Genomic DNA, 26,391 nt, shown 5'->3' with positions numbered 1-26,391 from the left:
ACCTTCCCTGAGAACTGGAAGCACGCAGAGGTCAACGCCCTACTGAAGAAACCCAAAGCAGACCCGAGCGACCTCAAAAACTTCCGGCCCATCTCCTTGCTCCCGTTCCCAGCTAAGGTCATCGAGAAGATAGTAAACACCCAGCTCATGCGACACCTCGAAGACAACAACATCCCAGACCCATCACAATCAGGATTCCGCAGCAACCACAGCACCGAGACCGCCCTCATCGCCGCCACAGACGACATCAGGATCCTGCTAGACAACGGCGAGACGGCGGCCCTCATCCTCCTAGACCTCTCCGCCGCTTTCGACACCGTCTGCCACCGCACACTACGCACGAGCCTCCACGACGCAGGGATCCGAAACAAAGCCCTGGACTGGACCACCTCCTTCCTCTCCGGCAGAACTCAGAGTCCGCCTCCCCCCGTTCCGCTCCGAGGCCTTCAAGATCTGCGGCGTCCCACAGGGATCCTCCCTCAGCCCGACGCTGTTCAACGTCTACATAGCACCACTAGCAGGCATCGCCCGACAACACGACCTCAACATAATCTCCTACGCCGACGACACTCATCTGATCCTCTCCCTCACCAAGGACCCCCTCACCGCCAAATCCAACCTCCACCAAGGAATGAAGGCCGTCGCCGAATGGATGGAGGACAGCTGCCTCAAACTGAACACAGACAAGACAGAAATCCTCATCCTCGGGTCCAACCCCTCCACATGGGACGACTCTTGGTGGCCCATGTCACTGGGGTCCCCCCCGGCCCCCACCGACCACGCACGCAACCTGGAAGTCATCCTCGACTCGAAACTCTCCATGACCAAACATGTCAACTTAGTCTCCTCCACCTGTTTCAACACCCTCCGCATGCTCCGCAAGATCTTCAGATGGATCCCGACAAACACGAGGAAAACTGTCACCCAGGCACTGGTCAGCAGCAGGCTCGACTACGGAAATGCCCTCTACGCCGGAACCTCGTCCAAGCTCATCAGCAGACTACAGAGAATCCAGAATGCCTCTTCACGCCTGATCCTCGACGTCCCGCGCCGCGACCACATTACCCCCCACCTGAGGAACCTGCACTGGCTCCCCGTCAACAAAAGAATCTCCTTCAAGCTCCTGATCCACGCACACAAAGCACTCCACAAAACCGGCCCAGCCTATCTCAACAGCCGACTCTCCTGTGTACCCAACAGGAAACTCCGCTCTGCTGACCACGCCCTGGTCACGGTCCCACGCATTCGGAGAACTACTTCCGGAGGCAGATCCTTCTCCCGTCGCGCCGCCAACACCTGGAACACCCTCCCCCTCCACCTACGTCAAACCGAAGACCTGCTGACCTTCAGGAGACAACTCAAGACCTGGCTCTTCGACCAGTAACATCTCTCCCCCCACCCCCCCCCTCCCTGCACCTTGAAACCCACCCGGATATGTAGTGCGCTTTACAAGTTACATGATTGATTGATTTTTCCAATAGTGCCGAGAACGGAGTCTTGCCCTCACTAGAGCAATAAGGTGGAGTGTCACTGATGTCTGTCATCTTCCTAAACAGGCTGAAGACGGCTGAAATGCCAGAAACCGGTCCTAGGAAGCTTGTTTCCTGTCCAGGGAAGGCATGGCTTGGCAGTTCGGGCTGGACTGTTCCCATGAAGCACAGGGTCAGACTGATTTGCCTATGGCCATGTCTGAACTGGGGTGGCAGAGTGGGCTAAAGAACGGTGATGGACCCAACCCAGATCTGTTGACTGGGTGTGAGTGTTTGATTGGATCTGAGGCTCCGTCCTTCACCACCCCCTTTTGTACCGCTTTGTTTGCCATAAGTTGGCAGGGTATGCTCAGACGTGAGTCCCTTGCTCACTTTGCCACTGGATTCAAGCAAGCCTGGCTGAAGACGGCTGAAATGCCAGAAACCGGTCCTAGGAAGCTTGTTTCCGGTCCAGGGAAGGCATGGCTTGGCAGTTCGGGCTGGACTGTTCCCATGAAGCACAGGGTCAGACTGATTTGCCTATGGCCATGTCTGAACTGGGGTGGCAGAGTGGGCAAAAGAACGGTGATGGACCCAACCCAGATCTGTTGACTGGGTGTGAGTGTTTGATTGGATCTGATGCTCCGTCCTTCACCACCCCCTTTTGTAGACAACGGCGAGACGGCGGCCCTCATCCTCCTAGACCTCTCCGCCGCTTTCGACACCGTCTGCCACCGTACACTACGCACGCGCCTCCACGACGCAGGGATCCGAAACAAAGCCCTGGACTGGACCACCTCCTTCCTCTCCGGCAGAACTCAGAGAGTCCGCCTCCCCCCGTTCCGCTGCGAGGCCTTCAAGATCTGCGGCGTCCCACAGGGATCCTCCCTCAGCCCGACGCTGTTCAACGTCTACATGGCACCACTAGCAGGCATCACCCGACCTCAACATAATCTCCTACGCCGACGACACTCAGCTGATCCTCTCCCTCACCAAGGACCCCCTCACCGCCAACTCCAACCTCCACCAAGGAATGAAGGCCGTCGCCGACTGGATGGAGGACAGCTGCCTCAAACTGAACACAGACAAGACAGAAATCCTCATCCTCGGGTCCAACCCCTCCACATGGGACGACTCTTGGTGGCCCATGTCACTGGGGTCCCCCCCGGCCCCCACCGACCACGCACGCAACCTGGAAGTCATCCTCGACTCGAAACTCTCCATGACCAAACATGTCAACTTAGTCTCCTCCACCTGTTTCAACACCCTCCGCATGCTCCGCAAGATCTTCAGATGGATCCCGACAAACACGAGGAAAACTGTCACCCAGGCCCTGGTCAGCAGCAGGCTCGACTACGGAAATGCCCTCTACGCCGGAACCTCGTCCAAGCTCATCAGCAGACTACAGAGAATCCAGAATGCCTCTTCACGCCTGATCCTCGACGTACCGCGCCGCGACCACATTACCCCCCACCTGAGGAACCTGCACTGGCTCCCCGTCGACAAAAGAATCTCCTTCATCCTGATCCACGCACACAAAGCACTCCACAAAACCGGCCCAGCCTATCTCAACAGCCGACTCTCCTATGTACCCAACAGGAAACTCCGCTCTGCTGACCACGCCCTGGTCACGGTCCCACGCATTCGGAGAACTACTTCCGGAGGCAGATCCTTCTCCCATCGCGCCGCAAAGACCTGGAACATCCTCCCCCTCCACCTACGTCAAACCGAAGACCTGCTGACCTTCAGGAGACAACTCAAGACCTGGCTCTTCGACCAGTAACATCTCCAAACCCTCCCCCCCCCCCCCACAGCACCTTGAAACCCACCCGGATATGTAGTGCGCTTCACAAGTTACATGATTGATTGATATTTCCAATAGTGCTGAGAACGGAGTCTTGCCCTCACTAGAGAAATAAGGTGGAGTGTCACTGATGTCTGTCATCTTCCTAAACAATAGTAATTAGAGATAGAGGAGGAAAAGCATAGGCAAATATCCCGAACCAGTTCAGCCATACAGCATTGCCCATGGACAGTGGACTTGGGTACCTGGAGGTGAAGCTTGGGCATTTTAAATGTTCTTTGGTGATTAACAGATTAACTGTGGGCGCAAAAATTTCCAGGCTCCAATGATTTGGGCCAGCGGGCGGACAGACTTTTTCCTTCAAGGGAGGTTCCCTTGATATCTTTGTAACAAGTTCAGTCAGTGATTCAGCATGGCCTAGGCACTGTATTTTAAGATGCCAACTGCTGTTCATGTCCATATGTAATTGTCTTCTTAATTTTATAGGCCAGGCAGTCTAAACAACTTGATACCTGGTGGTCTGTGGAGAAGCAAAGACAACAAACCTGGTGATGGTCGACTATGAGAATTTAGTAGTGCACACAAGGAAAACTGGATGGGCCCATTCTCCACAACCCATTCCATCCTACAAGTTATTTTAATCCGGCCTGGCACAGAATAAGAAAAACATCTGCCCAGCTTGGACTCAACTTGCCATCTCCAATCGGCCATTCCGGTGTCTAAAGTTGAACAACTGTTTGCAGCTCCACTTTTCTGGAGCTTCAGAAGCCATCTGAACAAAACAACCTTAGGTGGAATCTTTGTCATGGTGTATTGTGGGTTGTAGGGAGGGATCAAGAGTAACCTTGAAACAAAAACTTATACATAGACAAAACCAACTTTTAACATCTACGCTCAGTACTATACGGCAGGAGTGTCCAAAGAACGTGATCTACAGATACACATGCTACAAACAGTAGTTTATAAAGGTCTGGTCAAGGAAGTTACAGATGTTCTTATCTTAAAGAGCGTTGCACGCCACAAGTTTCAATATTTATTAAATTGCTAATGATGACACAAATAGATTCACAACCGAGAAGAAATTTTTCTCTGCTTCAGCGCAACATGATTCTGGAAAAGGAAACCGGAGCCTATTTTTATTTAGTAGGCCTAAATAGGAAAAGGACATAAATATGATTAAAAAAGGCAAAAACAATTTTAAGTCAGATTTACCTACTTTGCCACCGTACACTGCCACTATGAACAGCACAGAGTTAAAGGAGAAAGATAAAAACTGATTTGGAAATTTTTTATCACCTACTCTGAGACTGCTTTCGCGCCCCAGTCAAAAACGTTGCCAGCCAACAATCCCTTCACCAGGGCGAACTGCCTCTCCTCCCAGCCCAGTGAATCAAGAGATTTCACCACTTTCTGGAAATATTTTAGTGCAATGTCATTTTCCTTTTGCTTTACCTGCGGAGAGAAAGAAAATCACAGATTTTACAGAAAGAAAATGCATCTCGTCTGCAAGTCTCCCGAACACACCATCTTCATTAACTACACTACCAAACGCTTAAAACTTATTTACAGACATCAGCATGTTTTCCAGCTAATACAGGAAAGACTATCTATCACCCAGTCTTGAGTTTGATGTTTCTGCTACTAAATTGTTATGCTATTAATATTTCTATCGTGCTAATCAACACTCATTGCATCGTCGTTCATTTTGAATTTGGGCGCCCTTTTATGCAGATATAGGAATATTATCAACCAGACTGGAGGAATCATTGTTTGAGTGTCTGTTTTGTTTGTATTCAGTTGTCTCTGGTTAGTAGGGAATGAGTAAAGTGTTAAAGTTAGAAATGGTTTGTGTGAATTAGCATGAAGGTTTTATGTGCATGGGTTAGTGTGCTAGGGGACTTTCCTTTTTCTCTCAGTTAGGGTTCAGGGGGAGAATCAAGGTTCGGCCAGAATAAGCTGCTATTTATACACGTATCACAAACTCAGCTGGCATCTTATGATGCAATGTGTGAGGGGGTTGTAATGTATTTGTTATTATATTTGTGTTTCCAAGGTTTATGTTAATGTGATGCAACAGTGATGCTAATTTGGCAACGCTTTGCTAACAAAACAGAGGTGGTAGCATGAAACTGAATAAGTCCTGTCTAGCATGTGCTATTATTGCAAGATTGGAACAATTATCCTATGGTAATATTGTTTGCTATAAATTGCTATAGGAAGCTCAAGAAAAGCATGAGGAAAATGTTACTTACACTGTAAGCATCTACTTAGCATATACTGCTGTAAATTCACATGCTCTGCATAGTCTTGCCACCTAGTGTGGGCTCGGATGTATGCAAGTTGTTTTTCTTGGAAGAAGCCTTTCGTGTCACGAGGTATATAGCAATTCATCTCTAAGTTGCCAATGTGGATGGCCACAGACCAGAGCGGCAAGTGAACACAATTTGATGCACATGTGTATTGGACAAAAAATAATGTAATTAAAGAAAGAGCAGAGACCTGTGATCAGATCCACAAGTGTTCAACGAGGAGGGTGGGCACATGTGAATCTACAGCACTACATGCTACGAAGAGATGCATACAGATTAACATTTTCCATTTGTAGCATGTGTTGCTGTAGATATACGTGATCTGCATAGACTGTAAAGCAGTACCGTTCCCTAAGTTGTGGCTAGCATGTGGATGATACAGATGTCTGAAATAAGGTCCTTAAACCTGTCTGGCCAACCATAGCCTGTTGTCTGGTTGGGCAATCCACACCAATGTAACACATGAGCGCATGTTTGGAATCTTGGGTGTGGAGCGCTCTCTCTGCTACAGAGTAGGATTAGGGGACTAAGTTGGGGAGCACTATGGTCTGGATATGCTGGAAAGGAGAAACCACCTAAAGAAGGAACTTCGGATTAGTCATGTGTCCTTGTGGACATGAATAAATGCTTCCTGCAGTGTGAGGGCTTGCTACTCACTAATGCATCATAGGGAAGTTAATGCAACCAAAAAGGCCGCCTTCCAAGAGAGATACTGGAAAGGACAGGATGTAGGGGCTCAAATGGGAGACCCATAGGTCTGGTAAGGGCATGTTTAGGTTCCACACTGGTGCTGGGGAACCCTTATGAGGAATATCCCTGTTAAGACCTTCCTTTAAGGCTTTCACCATGGGGAAGAGGGGGGTGTGTCCCTATTTTGATGCAGGCTGCTATGGCTGCTAGATGTAGCCGTACTGAGGTGTAGGCTAGGCTTTTGAAGATGAAGCAGGTAGCAGATATCCTAGACTGACGGTTTTAGGGGGTCTAGCTTTTTGATGATATAGTAGTGGACAAATCACTTACACTTTATGTTAGCAGCGTGGGGGAAGGTGGATCAGTGCCCACCGCTTTGGTAGGTAGTAAATGGTAGCCATGTTGTCTGTCCCAACTAGGACAACTTTGCTCTAGATGAATGGAAGGAATGTTTTGAGAGCAAAGCGAATGGCCAGAAGTTCAAGGTAGTTGATGTGGTGGCCCGCTAATGGGGGTCCACATTCCCTGCACTGTGATCTGAATGAGCCCCACACCCAGCTTGGGAAGCCTCCATGGTATTGGGGACTTGCAGAATGGAGTCTTGAAAGGGCCTTCCCCGTAGCAGTTTGTTGCTCTTCCACCAGAGTAGAGACTGATGCACGCTGGCCTTTATCAACACTAGATCTCCCATTGGACGATTGGGTTGCGGCCATTGTGGAACAGGGCACATTACTGATGCAAAAGGCTATCATGCCAAGCGGCACATTGCTGTTCTGACTGTAAGTGGACGATGTAGCTGAAAAGAAGTTACAAGCTGCTGAAAGGCTGCGACTCTTTGTGGGCTTGGGAAGGCCTTGCCTGTAACTGCATTCAACACCGTCCCCAGGAAGAGCTGGATTTGGAGAGGTTGTAAATGGGATTTGGTTACATTCATGCGAACCCAAGGCTGTGGAGAAGGAAGATGCTCGCTTTGGGGTGCTCTAGGCATTGCTGCTTGCTTGTGCACTTCATCAGCCAGTTGTCGAGGTAGTGAAAGACATGGAAGCCCCCTCTCTTTAGGTGGGCAGCGACCACTGTTAGGCACATGGTGAAGACCCTTGGGGCAGAGATGACACCAAAGGGAAGTATTCTGAACTGGCAAGGACAGCCACTTACCACGATGCGCAGGTAGCATTGGTGTGCGGGATGAATGGAGATGTGGAAATAGGCATAATGCAGACATGTAGTCACCTTGCTGTAGTAGAGGGATCACATCCTGCAGCGTCAATGTAGAAACGTTTGGAGAGGATCAAGGATGGGCCTGAGAGAGATGTCCTTCTTTGCAATGATAAAGTAAAGGAGGTACATCCCTGTTTCCGGTTGGTAGGGAGTGCACTGGATCAATAGAGCATTTTTGAAAGAGCACTTGTAGCTCTCACTTTAAAATTGTGAGATAGTTGCGGCGGATGTGCCTCCAGGGTGGGATGTTGGGTGTGTGAAGTTTTTTTAAGGAGATTTATATAGCGTAAACCCGGCCAGAAGGTATCAGCACTTTAAATGAGCACCAGTTATGTTACAGACAGACAAATTCCTTTTTGTTAGACACGGGGAGATTAAGTGATTTGCCTAGAATCACAGGATGTTGAGCATCCCTGCTGAGACTCAAAATCGTTTCACAAGCTTCGAGGTCGACCGCTCTTGCTGTTTGGGCACATCCTCTCCAAGTTCTAGGCAGTAGCAGTGGAAGACCACTGCTAATACCCACTTGTCTGATTTGAGTTCCTGAAATAATCACACAAACGGGTGTCCTGTTCCGGTGATAGATTAATACTTCATTGGTATTTTAAGTGGATAGGTCAGACAGAAGAAGCATCCCTTATCGGATACACATTCCCTCACTCACTGAAGTGGTAGCCCACTTCATCGGGTCATGCTCCTCGCTGGGCGGACGCTGCAATGAACAGCAGGCTCTAAGCCAAGACTGTCTATGAAAAGCAGTTGAGTAGTGCCCTACACCTAGCTTGGGAGAGGCATAAAAGTTGGGAAGCAGGGTAGATTGGGAATAAGTGAGATTAAAATTAGCTATGGGTTATCAATAGATTCTTCTTTAGTCATCGCATGGAACCAAGCAGGATACCAATGAATTCCAGGTTCAAGAAAGGTCAACATGTTTCTTGCCTCAACCTGCTCACAAGGAGTCAATGGCAATTTATCAGGAAAGGTTATCGGTACTCTTATCTACCTAGTTGGCAGTGCTATTCATGTGAGTTGTCCTTCCTAGATTATGTAGAAGGTAGAAATGGGACAAGAATTAACAGTGGAGATTATCTTTCTATGACCTGTAGAAAAGAAAAAAATAAACATAAGACAAACATTCAAACACATTTCTGGAGTGAACATGTAATCATGACAGGCAGATTTGTGGAAAAATTATAATAATCTTCATGACCCAGCCATGCACTATGGAGGTCCTAACTGCTCATCGGCATTCCTGAAAACGCTGGTTGATGCCGGAGCACTGGTATTTATTTATTTACTTTTCCCCGCAGTGCCTGTTTTCTTGCTCTCCTTGTCACGTTGGAGAGTGTAGCCTAGGCATTTGCAAGCTTGTGCACAGTATGGGCTAAAATAGAGTCCAGCGGACTATGACCCCTTATGTACAGCAGGTTGTTAGGAGAATGTCTATATTTTGTATTCACCCTGCATTTTACAACCCTCACTTTAACAAGTACCTTGAAGGTGTCCGATGTGTATTTTAACATACCCTTCAACATGGGAAGGAACTGTACTGTGCGCTGTGTCTTGGACAACGTCCCTACAAGGAAGTCATCATCCTCGTGGAAGACATGCATGTCCACCTTATGAACCGTGCACACTATCTCACCTCATGATATGCTGTGGTACCATCTGGGAGCCGATACCCTTAGTGGGCAGTGATCTGGGTCAGGTTCCCTTAGGTGATCGATATTGTAGTCGTTCCACGGGTCACGGTGCATCATAGGGGTCAGCAGGGTGTGGATGTGCTGCCTTCCCTGTAAGAGGAGTGGGGAGAACCCTATGGCAAAGGTGTGATGTATACGGCAGTGGCAGAGGAGGAGGTGGTATTGGAGGAGGTTGGGAGGTGATGTAGGTGGAGGAGGTGGTTGTGGTGATGGTGGTTGTAGTGGTGATGGTGGAGGATGAGGAAGGAGGAGCAGGAGGTGTGCAGTGGGGAGAGGGCTGGTGCCACTGTCCTTATGCCCTTTGTGCTTGGCAGTTGGGGGAGGCTCCATGGCAAGTTCATTGCAGAGTAAACTTCCTCTTCTGAGGCAATTTCTCTGTTGGTGTGGGAGGCAGCTCTGTGGAGATGTTGCCTGTCTGCAAAAGAATAAACTGATGCTTTTGTCCGACATTCAATTCCCCATGTAAATGACAAAGGATGGGCTGCTCAGACTCCTCACAGCCGGCAAAAGAAGGAGTCTTTGGCACTGGATGCATTCTCACAGTCAACGGAGTCTTCGACATGAACACTGGGTTCAGTGGCAGGGCTGAAGGAGCCCTCTGCTTTGGGGGGACAAAAGGCTTGTGCAGTATTTTTGGGCTCTAAGGCTGAAATGAGTCTGTACCCCCTTGTGGGAGTGTTGGCAACTTTGCCTGCCAGCACACAAACGTGGTTATGGCCCGTAGGGTTTAGTCTTTAACGAAGGGCTCAGCATCTGACCCACATGAAGGGAGATGCTTGAGGCCATTTTGTAGGCCGGATAGGTGTCTTGTTGCCAACCATATCGAAGCGGATGATCTGGAGGTATTGAAGGCCTCATATTTTTCCTCCTGAGATTCAGAGTCAGTGGGGAAGACTGCCTCTGGGAATGACAAAAGGAAGGGTGGCACCCCGGCAAGGCTGGCTTTTTCACTCATGCCTTTGGAACTCATGTCTTTGCACCCTCTAATATGCCAAACTTCACTCATGTGGGTGCTGAAGTCTACTTCAACCTAGAAAATGAGAAGTCCTCACATGTAGTGGCGTGAGCAGGGAGATGCAGAGATTGTGCAATTTGTGGTAGGCAATCAAAGTGAATTTTGAGTGCCAATGGGGCAGTAACGGAAAGGCATCCTTCCCATTATTCTGCATGCATTCTACACAACAAAGTCTTCGAGGTGAGAGGCGCAGAGCACCAAGTTGAGTTTCTTCAGTTGATGCCGGGGTCAAAATGGCCAGTTGGGCCAGAAAAAAACCCAAAACAGGATAGATGGTCTTAAACTGAGCCCAGTCGGTACCAGTCCAAACCCAATTATGGGAATAAAACAATCTATCATGGATTCAATACACATGTACAGCGCCAACTATGGGAGGAGTCACTATATACCTCATGACTTGAAAAACATCTTGGAAGAAAAACAACTAGCAAACGTCAAAGCCCAACAATAGGTGGCAGGAGTTTACTGGGCATGTATATCTACAGCACCACATTCAACAAACATTATGCACAACCAATATTCTCCAATAAATAGTAGGGTGTTTTTTATAATGTACAGAATGAGAGATGCGTGTTGGTTTTATATAGTTGCATGATATACATGGTCAAAGGTAAACTAGTTATCATTAAGAAACAGTCACATCTATACATTAATGTGAATTTTGGGTGGTGCTTTCTGAGGGCAAGGAGTCTGTGTGGGCAGCCTTGAGGGAGAAAAGCACAAGAAGAGAGAGTGCAGAATTCACCGTCACAAATATAGAGTTCTTGTAGCAGTCACAAGGTTAGACTTGTGCCATTAATACATACTGAATAAGTGAATGCCAACGTTTTGATTGCTCTGTTGTTGCCATTGATGAATTGCTGGTAATACGGCAAGATTGTGGGATCTATTCAGAGATAACTTAAACTATCAGTATCCTTAACCTTTAGTACAGCACTAGGTGTTCTAGCACTTTTTCTGACTTTTGGAACATCAGGGCTGTCAGTTTGTGAAGGAATACTCTTCCTGAAAACGAAGGTTGTGTTGGCACTCATCAAGTTTAAAGCGACCTCAGGTTTGATAATGGTTAGAGCCTCTGCACTCAACTCCACATTGCCACCCTCGCATCCAGAAATTGTGGCAGATTTTACCATTTGTAACTCCGGTGTGAGCCAATTTACTCCCACTTACAATCACTCCTAATTTCCATATAATAATGAGGTTACCTGCCAAATTATGCATGAGGCAACATGAACAAATGTACCACAAAACACTAACTCAAAGTCACAAATATACTGTAGGACTTCATTAAAAGAGATAACAAATGCACATAATTGTAAATGCATTCAATGGGTGCCAAAAATACAAAGCAAAAGATAAACACAACCAAAGGTGTTTTCCACAAATACAGTTATCATAAGACTTGGAGGTAGTACTTTGGTCTGAGTGATGGAAGGAGAGCTGGATTGGAAGGGTCATGGTAACAAGGACACGTTGGAAAGGGGCACAGATGGGGATTTAGCTATGGAAACAGAAGAGGGAGAAGAAAACAAACAGTAGGTAAGTGGCCAGGAAATAGAAGGGCAAAGGTGGGCATGTTAGGGCAAGGATGGGAAGTAGGGAAGAGTGTCAGAGAAGGAAACCAGATTATGAAGTGGGAATGGAACAGTAAGTGAGCTGAAGCAAAATGGGCACATTGGCAGGGTCCGTTTTTTCAGGAGGAAGAGGACACAGAAAGGGGGTGGCAGGTTCAGTGACAGGGTGAAGGTTGAGGAGAAAAGGGACACGCAAGCCGAAGGGGAAAGGCTATAACTAACAGATGAGAGGAAGGAAGGAACACAAGTGGAACAAATGAAAAATGAACATTGTGACTGGGAGTAGGCAGAAATAAATGTGGAGTTGGATGCTAGCATTGTTTAGCGACAATTCCTAAGGCAAATGGGACAGAAAAAACTCACTGATGTTGGGACCTGAGCAAGAGTTCAACAAGGGGGGGTGGGGGCAGGGGGGAAGACTACTTTTGTAAGCTGAAGTGAAACAAAGTTTGAAAACTCAATGTTTTAAATCTTTACCTTAGAGTCAACTAAAAGAAAGTTGAGAAATAAGCTAGTGTAGAAATATCAATGATTATGAATCCATGGATTTCCATACAGATGCTTTTGTACTAAATTTTAAAACAAGATCTATATGAACTATATAAATGGAACAACTTTGTCTCATGTCACGCCGATTATGGTCAGGTAAGTAGCATGGGAAGACAGTCTACCTACCAATGTATCAATCAATCAAACTGTTCTTATATAGCGTGGCTTATTACCCCTGAGGGTATCCAGGTGCTGGGCTGTGGGTCGAAGAAACAGGTCTTGAGTCCTTTCTTTAAGTCTGGCAATGAGGGAGCTATTCGAAGGTGGAGGGAAAGGGTGTTCCAGCATTTGGAGGCGAGGTGGGAGAAGGATCGTCCTCCGGTGCAGCAGTGGCGGATGTGCAGTGTGTGCGAGGGAGAGGTGAGAGGAGTGTAGATTTCTGGGTGGATGGTTAAGTTCAGGCGGTGGTTCATGTATGCCAGTCCTTGGTTTTGGAGGGCTCTGTAGGCGTGGGTCAGGAGCTTGAAATGGCATCTCTTTTGGATGGGGATCCAATGGAGGACTCTCAGGTGCTGGGACATGTGGGTCCTTTTGGGCTGGTTGAGGATCAGTCTGGCAGCTGCATTCTGGATTGTCTGGAGGCTTTTCAAGCGTTCGCTGGTGGTGCCTGCATACAGTGCGTTGTTGTAGTCCAGACAACTGGTGATGAGGGCCTGTGGCACCGTTTTCCTGTTGCCGATGGGCAGCCATTTGAACATTATGTGGAGCGTGTGGAAGCGGGCTGTGGAGATTGCGTCAACCTGTCATTTCATAGAGAGTTCGCTATCCAGGATGATGCTAAGGTTGCAGGCGTGATCTTACGGAGTGGGGGTGGGTCTGAGTTCTGATGGCCACCAGGAGCTGTTCCAGAGGGAGGCGTAGCTGCCAAAAATCAGTACTTCGGTTTTGTTTGTGTTGAGTTTCAGGCAGTTGTCTTTCATCCAGGCTGAAATGTTTGTCATGCAGTTGTGAAAGTTTTTTTTTGCCCTAGTGGGTTCCACTGTGAGTGAGAGGTCGAGCTGGGTATCGTCAGCGTAGAAGAAGATGATGATGTTGTGGGCTCTGAAGACGTCTGTTAGCAGCATCATGTAGACGTTGAAGAGGGTGGGACTGATTGATGAGCCTTGCGGGATGCTGCAAATGGCATGCTTAGACTGTGAGGTGAAGGGAGGGTGACGAATTCTCTGTGTTGCCCCAAGAGAAAGCATGCCATTTATCTGAGGGCGTCGTCTTTGACTCTGATCTGGTGAAGTTGGTTGATAAGTTTGTGGTGGGAGACTGTGTTGAAGACAGCGGAGAGGTCAAGAAGAATCAGGGCGGATGATTCCCCTCTGTCGAGTAGGTTGCAGCCGACATCTCTTTCCAGGCAATCAGGGCTGTATCAGGCTGTGGTGAAGGTTTTGGAGGTTGTTTGGGTCTGTGGAGGGTTTCTTGAGGAAGGGTTGGATCTCTGAATGTTTCCAGGCATTAGGAAAGGTGGCTGTGGTGATGGAGGTGTTGAGAATGGTGGTGAGTTACTGGCTGATCTTGTCGCTGCCGAGGTTTAAGAGTATATGGGGGTCGTGGTCGGTGGGTGCTCCTAAATGTGGATGGCGTTCATTAAGGCCTTGGTGTTTGCTGTGCCGACTTGTTCATATGTAGTGAGCGGGAGATTGGCAGCTGTCTTTGTTGGAGTGGGGATGCTGAGGAGGTCGGTGGCTTGGGGATCGACGTTTCTGCATATGGTAGCTATCTTGTTGTGGAAATGTTCTGCAAATGCACTGCAGAATTCCTGTGAGGAAGGTATCAAGTTTTCTGTGGCTAATGGGCATGTGAACTCCCAGACGATGGCGAAGAGTTCCTTAGTCTGGTTGGCACTGGTTTTGATGCGGTGGGTCAGGACTTTCTTTTTTGCTGCTTTGAGTAGGTGGTGATAGTTGTTAAGGGCAGACTTGAAGATGGCACCATCACTGTCGTATCTGCTAGAGCACTGTTTTCTTTCCACTTTTTTTTTGCATCTGCATTTTGCCGCGAGGAGTTCTGGGATGAACCAGCTGGCTTGTTTGGTGGGTTCATGCGTTCAGGTAGGTTTGTTGGGAGCGACTCGGTCAGCGGCACAGGGGATCCAGGCTTTGACTTTCTCTACTGCCTGATTCAGGTTGGGGGAGGTGTCGGGCTGGGAGAGGATGAGGGCATTGGTCTACTGGTGTTAAGTGACCTTGGTCCAGCTGCAGAAGGGGACACTGAGGCAGCCAGGATGCTGCGGGTGAAATTCGGTGATGGTAAAGTGTACGATAGAATGGTCTGACTAGGTGACTTCTGTGGTGTGACTGTATCTGATTCTGTTTGTGGACGTCAAGATGGGGTCCAGCGTGTGACCAGCTCTGTGCGCGGGGTCTGATACCTGTAGCACGAGGTGGAGGTTGTCCACGAGTTCCAGGATGTTGGTGGAGTTGGTGTCTGTGGGGTCGTCCAGGTGAAAGTTGAGGTCTCAAAGGATGACGGAGTGTTCGGATTCGATGGAGAGTGGGTTGGTGAATTCTGTGACGGCGTCGCTGAGGCCTGTTCGTTGTCCTGGAGGGGTCTGTAAGCGAGGGTGTCTCTGATGGTGGCTTTGTCATCTGTATGGAGCTGGAAATACAGGTGTTCCATGAACTGCGTGCTTTAATCTTCAGTGGGTGTACAGATGATTGCTTCTTTGTGTATGATGGCGATGTGTCCGTTAGTGCGGTTGCAGTGTTTCGTCTTGCAGCCGCTGGGTGTTGCTGTGGCAATATATGGGACTGAAACTGGGGTGAGCCAGATTTCTGTGATAAAGGTCAAGTTGGGGGCAAGGGTGGAAAGGGTGTCCCAGACTTCAGTGGCTGGTTTACACAGCTATCTGGAGTTGATCGGGAGACAGCTGAGTTGATACAGTGGGGTCCGGGCTGGTGCAGTGTGGGATCCTGCAAGGGCGGTCGGTCCTGGGGTGGTGAAGCAGCAGCAGAGACCGGTGAAAGGGACTGCTGTGGAACGGGAAGATGCGAGGCAGCAGGATATTGCATCTAGGGCACAGAGATCTGTGGCGGAGTATCTGTGGGTGTCCGAAGGGCCAGGGTTCCTGGCAGTGGGCATGGTCCAGGAGCAGACTGGCACAGATGGGCTGGCTTTTGGAGCGATCGCGCTGCAGCCTCCATTTAGTGGGTCCAGGAAGGAGCGCTGGGGAGGCGGACAGCTGGGAGGCGGAAAAAGCAGGGGAAAAAACTGTGAGTGGGAGAATGGTGGGTAAACGGAAAAGTGAGGCATTCTAGGGGAACTGATACCTCTAGGGCTAGAAGCTGTGGCCTGGAAGGACTTCACTCACTGCAAAGTAGCCTGGCAAGGGCAGTCTGGCAAAGGGCAGGTCACGGTGCAGCCTGGCGGCTTGGTAGTAGTCCGGAGGAAGGCGACTGCCAGCAAGGGGAGCTGGAATGGACCTGCTCAATGGGTCTGTGCTGCGGCCTCCATTAAGTAGGTCCTGGGAGGGGCGCTGGGGAGGCAGGCAGCTGGGAGCGGGAGGCAGAAAAAGTGGGGGAAAATGGCCAGCAGGTAAGCGGCAGAACGGCAGGAAAATGGCTAAGTGAGGGATCCTAGGTGCACTGGAACCACGAGGGCTAGCAGTGCTGAGGCCTGGAAGGGCTTCACTTATTGCAGAGCAGCCTAGCTAAGGCAGTCTGGCAAGGGCAGGTGACGGTGCAGCCTGTATGCTTGGCAACAGTCAGGAGAAAGGAGGAAGGAGACTTGGCAAGGTAAGCTAGAATGGACTAGCTCCAAGCTGAAAAAATGAAGCCAATAAATTATCTAGATCATCACTGACTTAAAAAACATGTTCAAGGCAGAGTCAGTAGTTCAACGTGACCCATGTTAGAATATGGATGCAAATGTCATGCATCTTCTTCTCCAGTACATTTACTGTTAAAATATGTTCCAAATCTTGGTTGATCGTTTAACTACTATGCTGGCTGGATGGTGACCACACTTTAGCACTGTCTACCTGCAATAATGCCCTTGTCAAATTTTTTAAACCTGGGATCTAAAAGTCAACAAGGTAACATTGACACTGACACTCTACATGTAAAAAAACAATCCAAAGCAAATGATGTCACTGTCAGAATTTTATCTGTGTTTATTGTGTTTAATTACATTGCAATACTTAATTTCACTTGCAGTTCTTGCATCTAAATTGCCAACACAACTGCCACTGAGAACTATATTGGCTCTTTTCTACCTTTACAGACCCTTTAAGTCTCGCCTGAACATAGCATTCGGTGTCCTTGCGAGTCTATTATCCTAAGAAGAAAAAAAAGGGCTAAGATTCCAGGCGTTACTTTCCATCGGTTGCCTTCATGGTCACTGTAATTTCCTTGCTCTTCATTTCTCAGCACGTAAAGGCATCACTTTCTCTTTGGTTGTTCAACCCTTCTCTGGCGAACGGACCAAGTACAGATTGATGTCTTTGCTGGTGTCCTTCCCCTGCTCAGACTTAGGTACTTTTTTTATTCCCATGTCATCAAAGCTTGCTCTGTTTACATTTGTTCCTCACTCCCCTTGTTGGTTGTTTTTCTTGCCCTCCCATCCCACGTAGTTTGCTGCTTGCCCACTCCTCTGTTTTGCATTGATGCAGGACAAATAACATTAGGAAAAAAGCTTGTGTAGCATTCTGGTGCACTCTTCAAAAGCTACGTAGTTTCTTGGGAGATGCCTTGGTAATATCTGCATTTTTTACTTAAAACAGTCTGTTTAATTTATGTTTTGCAATTTAACTGCAATACGTGTAACACGGAAATAAAAAAACATGGTTACTACGTCACCCTATAGGGATACAGAATAGTGGTACGTCCTTGGGTACAGTAAAGGGCGGATCTCTACAGCTGGAATGGTTTCTTTTTTAGCTCAAAGCAGATTGCATAGCATAGAATTCCTCTTCAAATGTTTATGATCTGTTCAATTGCAGTCTTTATGTGACACTTTATTGTAAAAAAATGTGGACTTTTGTTAATGCTGAGATTTGCAGGGCCACAATAAAAACATCACTCATTCCCAATTTCCCAATTTGCAAACTCCTCGTATGTACTATGGGAGACATTTCGGTCTCTCTCAGAGTCTCTGCAAAGTACAATAGGTATGAGTTCAGTTACACTTTCACACACCAGTCAGGACATTACTTTAACCCAGATGTCAACCAAAACAAGTGCGTGCGGGCCAGAGACAGCTTTAAATTATTTTTTAAATCAGTTAAATGTTTACACTGGGAACCGGTCTCTTGACAGACCCAGTTTCCACGTTGGAATACAGGTTGGCGCTGTCACTCACATAGCAAAAACTGTCTCTACTAGACGGTTCTGTAAATTTCCTAAGCATAAGCGCAGCTTTCATTGCTGGGACTTAAGGCAGACACTGAGCAGAAATGGTATGCAACAATACAGACACTGAGGGGCATGGCCAGGCTGGAAGCCAAAATGGCGCCTAGCACGTAGCTCCTTTGACCACAAAAACCCAGCAGCCATTTTCAGGGCCATTGTACTGGCGACATGCCGGACGATGTAGCCGAGACTGGCCAGTAGACCTTCTCACCAATGCAGTGGGTGGGGAAGAGGGGGATAGAGAACCCCTTGAAAGACATGGCCGTTATTCACAAGCCCGGCACGCTGACTGACGGATGGCCTTGGAGGCATGGCAGCAACAGGGCCCCCCCGTGAGCCCATATCAGGCAGGGCCCCCACCTCTGTCTTGTATATTGGATTGGTGATGCACCACCTCAAGTCACCAGGTGGTGGCTCGAAAGACTCAACAACGTATCTGCCATGCCTGCAGCCTATCCTGCCCTGGTGTGGACTCAGGATGCTGGTGTCCTGGGGCCTGGGCGTCGGCCCTTTTTGCTGAAACCACATAATACAGCTGAGGCCTACTGGGCCAGGACCTTGCTGAAGAAACTCCTGCTGATGCAGTCGGGAGCGGCAGGTGACATATTTGGCTGTGAGGTGCAAGATTCTCTCTTTGGAGCACGGGGCCCGGTGGGTGACCAGACCTGAACCTGTGGGCCCTCTGGATGCCACTGTGACAGTGGGCCTGGCCAGTAGATTAGTTATCCTTCCATTGTTGATTAGACGCCCCAACAACAAGCTCTTATGTGCGGGAAGCGGTGGCTGGGCACGAACGTCAGAACCCTGCACATTTTAGACTGTTGAGATAGACACATATTTGAACTCCTTTGCTGCCCTCTCCCGGACGCCCTCACCTTGATCTGCCTGGTGTCTGGAGGGGAGTCCGCCTGCCTCGGCATGGACAGAGGATTGTTGAGGGGCTGCTCCTATTCTTGTACCTTCATCTACCTATTGATTACTAGAATGTGGAAAACCTATGCCAAACAGACTAAGCTGTTGTTTGACTCTAGGAAGACACCCCAGAGCAATAACTCAGTGTCTGGGGACAACCAGGCCAACGCGCCTGGCCAGATGGATATGTCTGATTCTGCGACCGTGCTCCTAAGAGATCTTTAAATCAGCCTCCAATCCACCAATGCCAAGATAGATACAAAGGGCACACAACTGGATGAACTGATGGACCATAACTCGATCAGAATGGGTAGAGCAGTAAGGAGGATTTCTGAGCTAGAGAACGACTTTTCTGAAACCAAAGAACAAGTTACTTACCTTCGGTAACGATATATCTGTAAGAAACATTAGTTAGTTAGATTACTCACCTTAGAATATCCCCAGGCGTTAGGCTGGATACGCAAAGATTTTTCGTCAGCAATACCCTTACGCGTCGCTAGGCGTCGTCTGCGGCTCCGCGTCAGTCGTCAGCTTCGTGAGCCGGGAGGACGTCGTTGGAGTACTTAGACGCCGCCCTCGCGCGCTGACGTCGGTTCTTGTACATAGCTTTCCACGCCAGGAACGCAGAGCCATGCAAGAGACCGACACTGGTGCCAAAAAATTCTAGGGCCCTGAAAGGGATAACCTCAACCCTAGATATCAGTTCGCAGAACAGGGAGGATGGGTGGGTCGGTGAGGAATCCAACTAATGTTTCTTACAGATATATCGTTACCGAAGGGAAGTAACTTGTTCATCTGAAAGAAACACGTTAGTTAGATTCCTCACCTTAGAATAGATATCCCAGCAATACCAACCCCGGAGGTGGGTCTGCGAACCAAGATCACACCAGAAAGTCCTGGAGAAAAGAACAGCCAAAGAAGCCGTCTCTCCGGACTTGGCTGTCCAGGCAATAATGTTTGGCAAACGTGTGCAGCGAGGCCCACATTGCTGCCTGACAGATCTCCTGCAAGGGGACTCCCCGGCCCAGGGCAGTTGTCGCCCGAGTGGAATGGGCCCTCAGCCCTACAGGAGGATCCTTTTTAGCCAAGGAGTAACAAGCTTTGATACACATAACGACCCACCGAGAAACGGTTCACTTGTTCACCGCTCGCCCCTTCTTTGCGCCCACGTAGCCAACAAAGAGTTGGTCGTCCACCCGGAACTGCTTGGTGCGGTCCAAATAAAAGGACAGGGCCAGTTTTGGGTCCAGACGGTGGAGCCTCTCTTCCTCTTTAGAAGGATGCGGAAAGAAGGTGGGCAACGTAACAGACTCCCGATGTGAAAGGCAGTCACCACCTTAGGTAGAAAGGAAGGACGAGTCCTGAGAACAACTTTGTCCGGATGGACCGAAAGAAAAGGAGGCTTAGAAGAGAGAGCCAGGAGCTCACTCACCCTTCTAGCAGAGACGATGGCTCCCAGGAAAGCAGTCTTAAGCGTCAAGAGACGAAGGGGACAATTATGAAGTGGCTCAAAGGGAGCGCACATCAGAAACGTCAAGACCAGATTCAAATCCCACTGAGGCATTACGAAAGGGACAGGAGGAAACATGTGATTAATGCCCTTAAAGAAGCGAGAAACAACAGGGGATTTGAAAAGAGAAGGCTGATCAGGAAGCCGTAAGAAAGCAGAAATAGCAGAAAGATAACCTTTAAGGGTGCCCAGAGCAGAGCCCTGCTGGGCCATGGAAAGAAGACAGAGGAGAACCTCAGAAAGAGGGGCGGAAAGGAGATCCATAGCCTTTGCTGTGCAACATGCCACAAAATTGTTCCACCTGCAGGCGTATACCGATTTTGTGGAGGGACGCCTGGCTGCCAGACTAAATTTACAGACTTCAGGAGGCAAGTCAAATGGCATCAACTGCCGCCGCTCAATCTCCACGCATGGAGGTGGAGGCTGGACAGGTTCGGGTGGAGGACCGTCCCCTGCTGCTAAGACAGAAGGTCCTCCTGAAGAGGCAGTCGTATCGGGGGGGTCGATCAACAGACTGAGCAGCTCGGGATACCATTATCTTCGTGCCCAATCCGGAGCCACCAAGATGACTTTGGCCCGGTCGCGCTTGATCTTCTTCAGCACTCTGGGCAGAAGAGGTATAGGCGGAAAGGCGTACAACAGACCGCAACTCCACTCGCGACGAAAGGCGTCTCCGAGCGAGTGCCGCCTTGGAAACTCCAACGCGCACAACTGCTGACATTGCGCGTTCACTTCGGTGGCGAATAGATCTAATCAAGGCGCTCCCCACTGCCGAAAGAGGCCTTGCACCACGTCCGAGTTCAGACGCCATTCGTGATCCATCATGCACCGGCTGCTGAGTTAGTCTGCTCTGGCGTTCAGAGAGCCCGCCAGATGTGGAACCACCAGGGTGATGCCCTGACGTTCCAGCCATGTCCAGAGGCGCAGAGCCTCCTGACAAAGGGTCCACGACCCCACCTTGTTTGTTGCAATACCACATGGCGGTGGTGTTGTCCGTGAACACCTGCACTACACTTCCCTTGACAGAGGGAAGGTATGCCTTCAGTGCAAGCCGGATCGCCCTCCGCTCCAGAAGGTTGATTTGGCGCTGGTACTCCGCCGGAGACTAGAGGCCTCTCCCATGTGGCCCCCCCATCCTAGGAGAGACGCATCCGTCACCACTACGTGCTCCGGTTGGGGTAGGGAGAGGGATCTGCCACTGACCCAATCGCGATCCGTGAGCCACCACTGCAACTGTCTTGCAGTGCCCTCCGAGATCAGGACGTGGTCGAACAGGTTGCCCCGATGCTGGGCCCACTGAAACTTCAGGTCCCACTGCAGAGCCCGCATTCGCCATCTGACGTGATGCACCAACAGGATGCAGGAGGCCATCAGACCCAGAAGCCGCTGCACCAACCGGACCGAAACCCGGGATAGAGGCCAAAAGATGGGAATCAGAGCCTGAATATCCCAGACCCGCTGTTCCGGAGAATAGGCCCGGAGCTGCGCCGAGTCGAGAACCGCTCCGATGAAGAGGAGCTGCTGGGAGGGACTCAGATGCGACTTCGGCACGTTGATGGAGAATCCCAGAGAATGCAAGAGGTCTGCCGTAGTCTGGAGGTGGGAGACGACTGCCTGGGGCGAGCTCGCCTTCAACAACTAGTCGTCGAGATAGGGGAAGACTGAAACCCCTGATCTGCGCAGATGAGCTGCGACCACCGCCATCACTTTCGTGAACACCCGATGGGGCATTGGTGAGGCCGAAGGGGAGCACAGTAAACTGAAAATGCACCTGGCCCACCGTGAATCGCAGGTAACGCCGGTGGGCCGGCAGGACGGGGATGTGGAAATAAGCGTTCTGCAAGTCCAACGCTACCATCCAGTCTCCAGGGTCTAGGGCAGTCAGAACATGAGCTACAGTGAGCATCTTGAACTTCTCCTTCCGGAGGAAGGTGTTGACGCTCCTGAGATCCAAGATAGGGCGTAGGCCCCCTTTGCCCTTCTTGGGAACCAGAAAGTAGTGGGAATAGCAACCACGGCCTACTTCTGGACCAGGAACGCGCTTGACAGCCTCTTTGGCCAAGAGGGCCGTAACTTCCTCCCGCAGAAGATTCAAGTGATCCTCCGATACACGGTGGCACTGCGGTGGCATGGCTGGAGGGGTCGCCTCGAAGGGGAGGGAGTGGCCCCTTCGGATGATTTGCAGCACCCACCTGTCCGATGTGATGGTGCGTCAGTGGAGCAGGCGATGGCGAACTCTGCCTCCCACTGGCATGGAATGGGCCTGAAAGCTTGGACTAGGAGGGCTTTGAGGCGGATGCTGCTGGGGCAGATGTGGACGGACTGGCACGTCGACCCCCAGTACCGCCTCAGCAGAATCCACGTCCGCGACTGCGTGGATGTTGGTTCCGCGGCCTGTGGCTAGTCGGACGTGAGGGGGCGCCCCTTCCTTGGCCACGAAAGGGACGAAAAGCAGAAGTTTGTGGGCGCAGGCCGAGAGGCCCAAGGACTTGGCCGTAGCCCTGGAGTCCTTAAAGTGCAGGGCGGTGGCGCCGGGACACGTTTCGGTCCACAGGAGGCACTGTGGAGGGCTTGGACCAGGTGCCCTTCAGAACGTCAACCAGTGCTTCATTAAACTGCGGCAGAGGCTCAGAGGAGCTTGCTGATGGTTGGAGCACTTCAGTGAGGAGGTTTATTCCTCACAGCCACAACAGGTAGCTCCAGCCCCAGGGCTTCGGACGCCTTGCGCAGCACCACAGAAAATGCAGCACATTCCTCCGAAGCCACGGTCGGAGGAGAGATGAAGACAGTGTCAGGGGAGGTGTCAAGACCATTGGCATCCCCCAGCTCATCTGCCCAGTCCTGAGATAACAGGCCCTGCCGGGCCAGAGGGTTCTCAGACCCCTCCCAGTCGTCACCGTCATCCGATTCCTGGTATACAGGTGGAATGATCGGAGCCGGGCGGAAGATGAAATTTCCACCCATCGGCGTCAAGTGCGGCGCCGGCCGGCGGCGCTCCGACGCCGGGCCCGGACCGGGACTAAACTGGGGAACGTCGTCGTCCGGGGAGGCATCGGAGGAGTCTGCGCCGGCGGAGGGGTCGTGAGGTCGACCGGCGCCGACTGGGGACCAGGCCTGGATCCCCCGGGGACCTGCGGCGTCGGGACCGGAGTCGACGACGGGGCCGGAGCCGCCGGCTCGCTAGGCCTCCCAGTCGAGCCTGTGGGGCCCGAAAGCGCGCCAGCAGAGCCAGGTTTCTCATGGCCATGAGGAAAGCACTGAGTCGCGTCAGTCCCAGGGACCGGAGGGTATGGGGACGGACGGGACCCCTGCGGCTCCGTTGGAGCCGCGTGAGTGGTGCCACCCGAACCCTCAGCCGAGTTGCGTGACCGGCGAGGGGAGTCAGAAGAGCGATGTCGCTTCTTCGACTTCTTGCTGTGCTTCGACTTACCCGATTTCGAAGACTTCGACCCCGACGAGTGGTGGTGGCTGCGGCTCCGCGACAGGTCCCTCGACCTCCTCAACCGGGACCTGGAGTGGCACGGAGCCAACTGCCGGAACTCGAGAAGCTTGCGGGACCGCCAAGCTTTCGAAGTCAAGGCCCGGCAGTCGAGGCACACCTCGGCGTCATAGTCGGCTCCAAGGCAATAGAGGCACCGACGGTGGTGGTCCGTGACCAACATCAGTCGGTGACAGGAGTCACAGGCTTTAAAACCAGGCATCCCTACCGGCACCAGAGTCGATGTCGACAAGAATAGAACCAAAAGAGTTCGAAAAAGTTTAGTCAAAAAATGGCGAAAAGGGTATGCTCTTCCCGGATCGGCGCTTACTGGCACGGAAAAAAGAAGAACTGACGTCAGTGTGCGAGGGTGGCGTCTAAGTACTCCGACGATGTCATCCCGGCGCACGACGCCGACGATGGACGCGGAGCCGCAGACGACGCCTAGCGACGCGCAACGGTATTGCTGACGAAAAATCTTTCTGGATCCAGCCTAACGCCTGGGGATATTCTAAGGTGAGGAATCTAACTAATGTGTTTCTTTCAGATTCCAAACTTTCATGGCTGGAGAAGCAGACCCTCCGAGCGGTGGTGAAAAATTAAGATTTGGTAGCCAAGTTGAGGTGGAACAATGACTGGAGAGCAGGCATAGCAAAATGCACTGGCAGGATAGCCTTGTTTGTTGAAACACTCCAGAACGACCTGTTTGGCTACGACAGCCTGTCTGGAATGCTCCTTGTGGAGTGGGCGCACACATCCCTAGGCCCCAGAGCCACCCAAATCCTCACTCCTCCCTGCCCACCCCTGGGTGCACCCGAAACCTACAGTTGACCGGGTTCTGAATTTCCGAGATCGGGATGCTATCCTGCAGCTCGCCAATGCATTGCTGTACCTGGCTCTGCTGCATATGAATTGGAGGGGGAAGACCTACTTTTACTCCTCCACCGAAGCAAGCCACTTATCTCTGCAAGTCATTAAAATCAACCCAGACATCTCCAAGATCGCCCTCTGGTTCGACACCACACTGCTCGCATGGCAATCATGGCCAGGGACGTGAGGGCCCATACTGACAATGAGTGACTGCTTGTGCGGAGCAGCCCTCCTCTTTTCTAACGCCTCCCCCTTACCTCCCCTTGCCACCAGCTCATGACATCATAGGAGAGGGGGGTTCCATTACTCTGCTGCTCTGATCACATATTTGCCTGATGAATGAACTTATATATATGTGGCCTAGGCGAGAACCAACAAACCACTACGAACACTGTGGTATCTTATCTTTGCTTTAATGTGTGTCGTAGAGTGCTGCCAATCCCAAGGTATGTATCACCACTTTCGTCTTTTATTTTTGCGCTGCTTTTACAACGCTTGGCGCCTGTATTTCTTTATTGCCAAAATGGGTTGGTTATGGAGGGTTAATGTAGCTGACAGTTGTAGGTGTCATTGTGGGTGAGGGGAGGGAGTATACAGGTTTCGGTATAGTTTTAGATTTTGTTACATCATTTGTGCTCCAACTGTATGCTTCACTACTTTCTATGTCCACCTAGTCTCCACGCCACACTCCATATTCATTAAATGTATATGTAGCGATGGTACTCCCATAGGAAGACTATTTCTCAAATGTCCTGGAATATTTGAGGTCTGAACAACCAATGTAAGGAGCCCCGAGTGCTCGTCTATTTTAATCGACACTCCATTGATATCGCTCTTCTGCAAGAGATGCACCACTCTCCGAGTCACGTCCAGGACTTTGCTCGAAAATAGGGTCCCCAACAATTCTCCTCATACAGTCCATATTCACAGGGGGTTTGTATACTGTTTCACCCGCATGTTGATTTAAGATTGCATCAGCTCCACTCATACACGGAGTCGACGATTTCGGATTCTGATTGGATCCTTAGAAACTGTAAAGCTGGTCCTAGTGACTTATAAGCGCCAAATATTGCTCTTCCAAATTCTTTCTAGACATCCTTGCTATATTGCAACACTCAGGGATTTATACAATATTATGGGGAGGAGACTTCAATCTGGTGTTAAATCCAGACATTGATAGCACAGGTTCATAATGTTACCTTCTTACGGACTCATTGAGTCTTAGAAGACATTATAGATGTCTTTGGGCTGCGTGACCTCTGGTGACAGACACATCCCTCCGAAACAGTCAACACACTTTCCTTCTATCCACACAATTCCTAGTCTCAATTGGAATATTGGTTATCTACACCTGACTCCCACTTACTACGTACGCTCCCGGATCACTCTCCAGTCAAAGTACAGCTGTCATTGCGGAGCAAAGAGTTTCCCCACAGACTCTCTTAGCCCAGGTCTTCTGTGATGAACTACTATGGCCATAATTGAATACTTCCAATAAAACAAAGGGACGGTTGAAAAATGTGCCACAGTTTGGGAGGTCTTTAAATCCTTTATAAGGGGGATAGAGTAAGAAACATGCAGGCATCCTCCAGGATACATGGAGGCAACTTATATCACTACAGAAGACGCTCAAAACCTGCAGGCTCCAGCTACTCACATTCTGTCCCAGGAAAGAATGCATGAACAGCCCCAACTACTTCAAGAGTTCCGAGACCTAGGACAGCATGAGGTATGTTACCTTGGCAAATATGCTCAAGCTCGCCAATATGACAAGGGAGATCAGCCAGGTACAACCTTGTCTTGGTGCCTACATCATGACAAGCGGCAGGGCAAAACATATACGGTTACATTCCAGACTGGCGCACCGCTGGTGGACAGCGATGATATCCCTGTGGAGTTTGCGACTGGTCTATGAAACGCGACTTCTGGACTCTACTGCACATATACCCGC

At 50.1% G+C, this 26,391-nt stretch overlaps 1 protein-coding gene across 2 annotated transcripts in view; it reads right to left on the bottom strand.

Annotated features, from left to right (window-relative positions):
- The window catches only part of PANK4 (pantothenate kinase 4 (inactive)), a 445,012-nt gene that overhangs the window by 131,683 nt on the left and 286,938 nt on the right, over positions 1–26,391 (bottom strand). For both annotated transcript variants that reach the window (XM_085609230.1, XM_085609233.1), the window contains exon 13: positions 4,574–4,725. In XM_085609230.1, coding sequence (XP_085465356.1) covers positions 4,574–4,725 — 152 coding nt within the window. The remainder of the gene's footprint in view (positions 1–4,573; positions 4,726–26,391) is intronic.

This window comes from Triturus cristatus, chromosome 1_2, assembly GCF_964204655.1.
Source record: "Triturus cristatus chromosome 1_2, aTriCri1.1, whole genome shotgun sequence".
Lineage (NCBI taxonomy): Eukaryota > Metazoa > Chordata > Amphibia > Caudata > Salamandridae > Triturus > Triturus cristatus.
The sequence above is the reverse complement of the archived record's forward strand: the minus strand, read 5'-3'. Positions and strand labels throughout refer to the sequence as shown.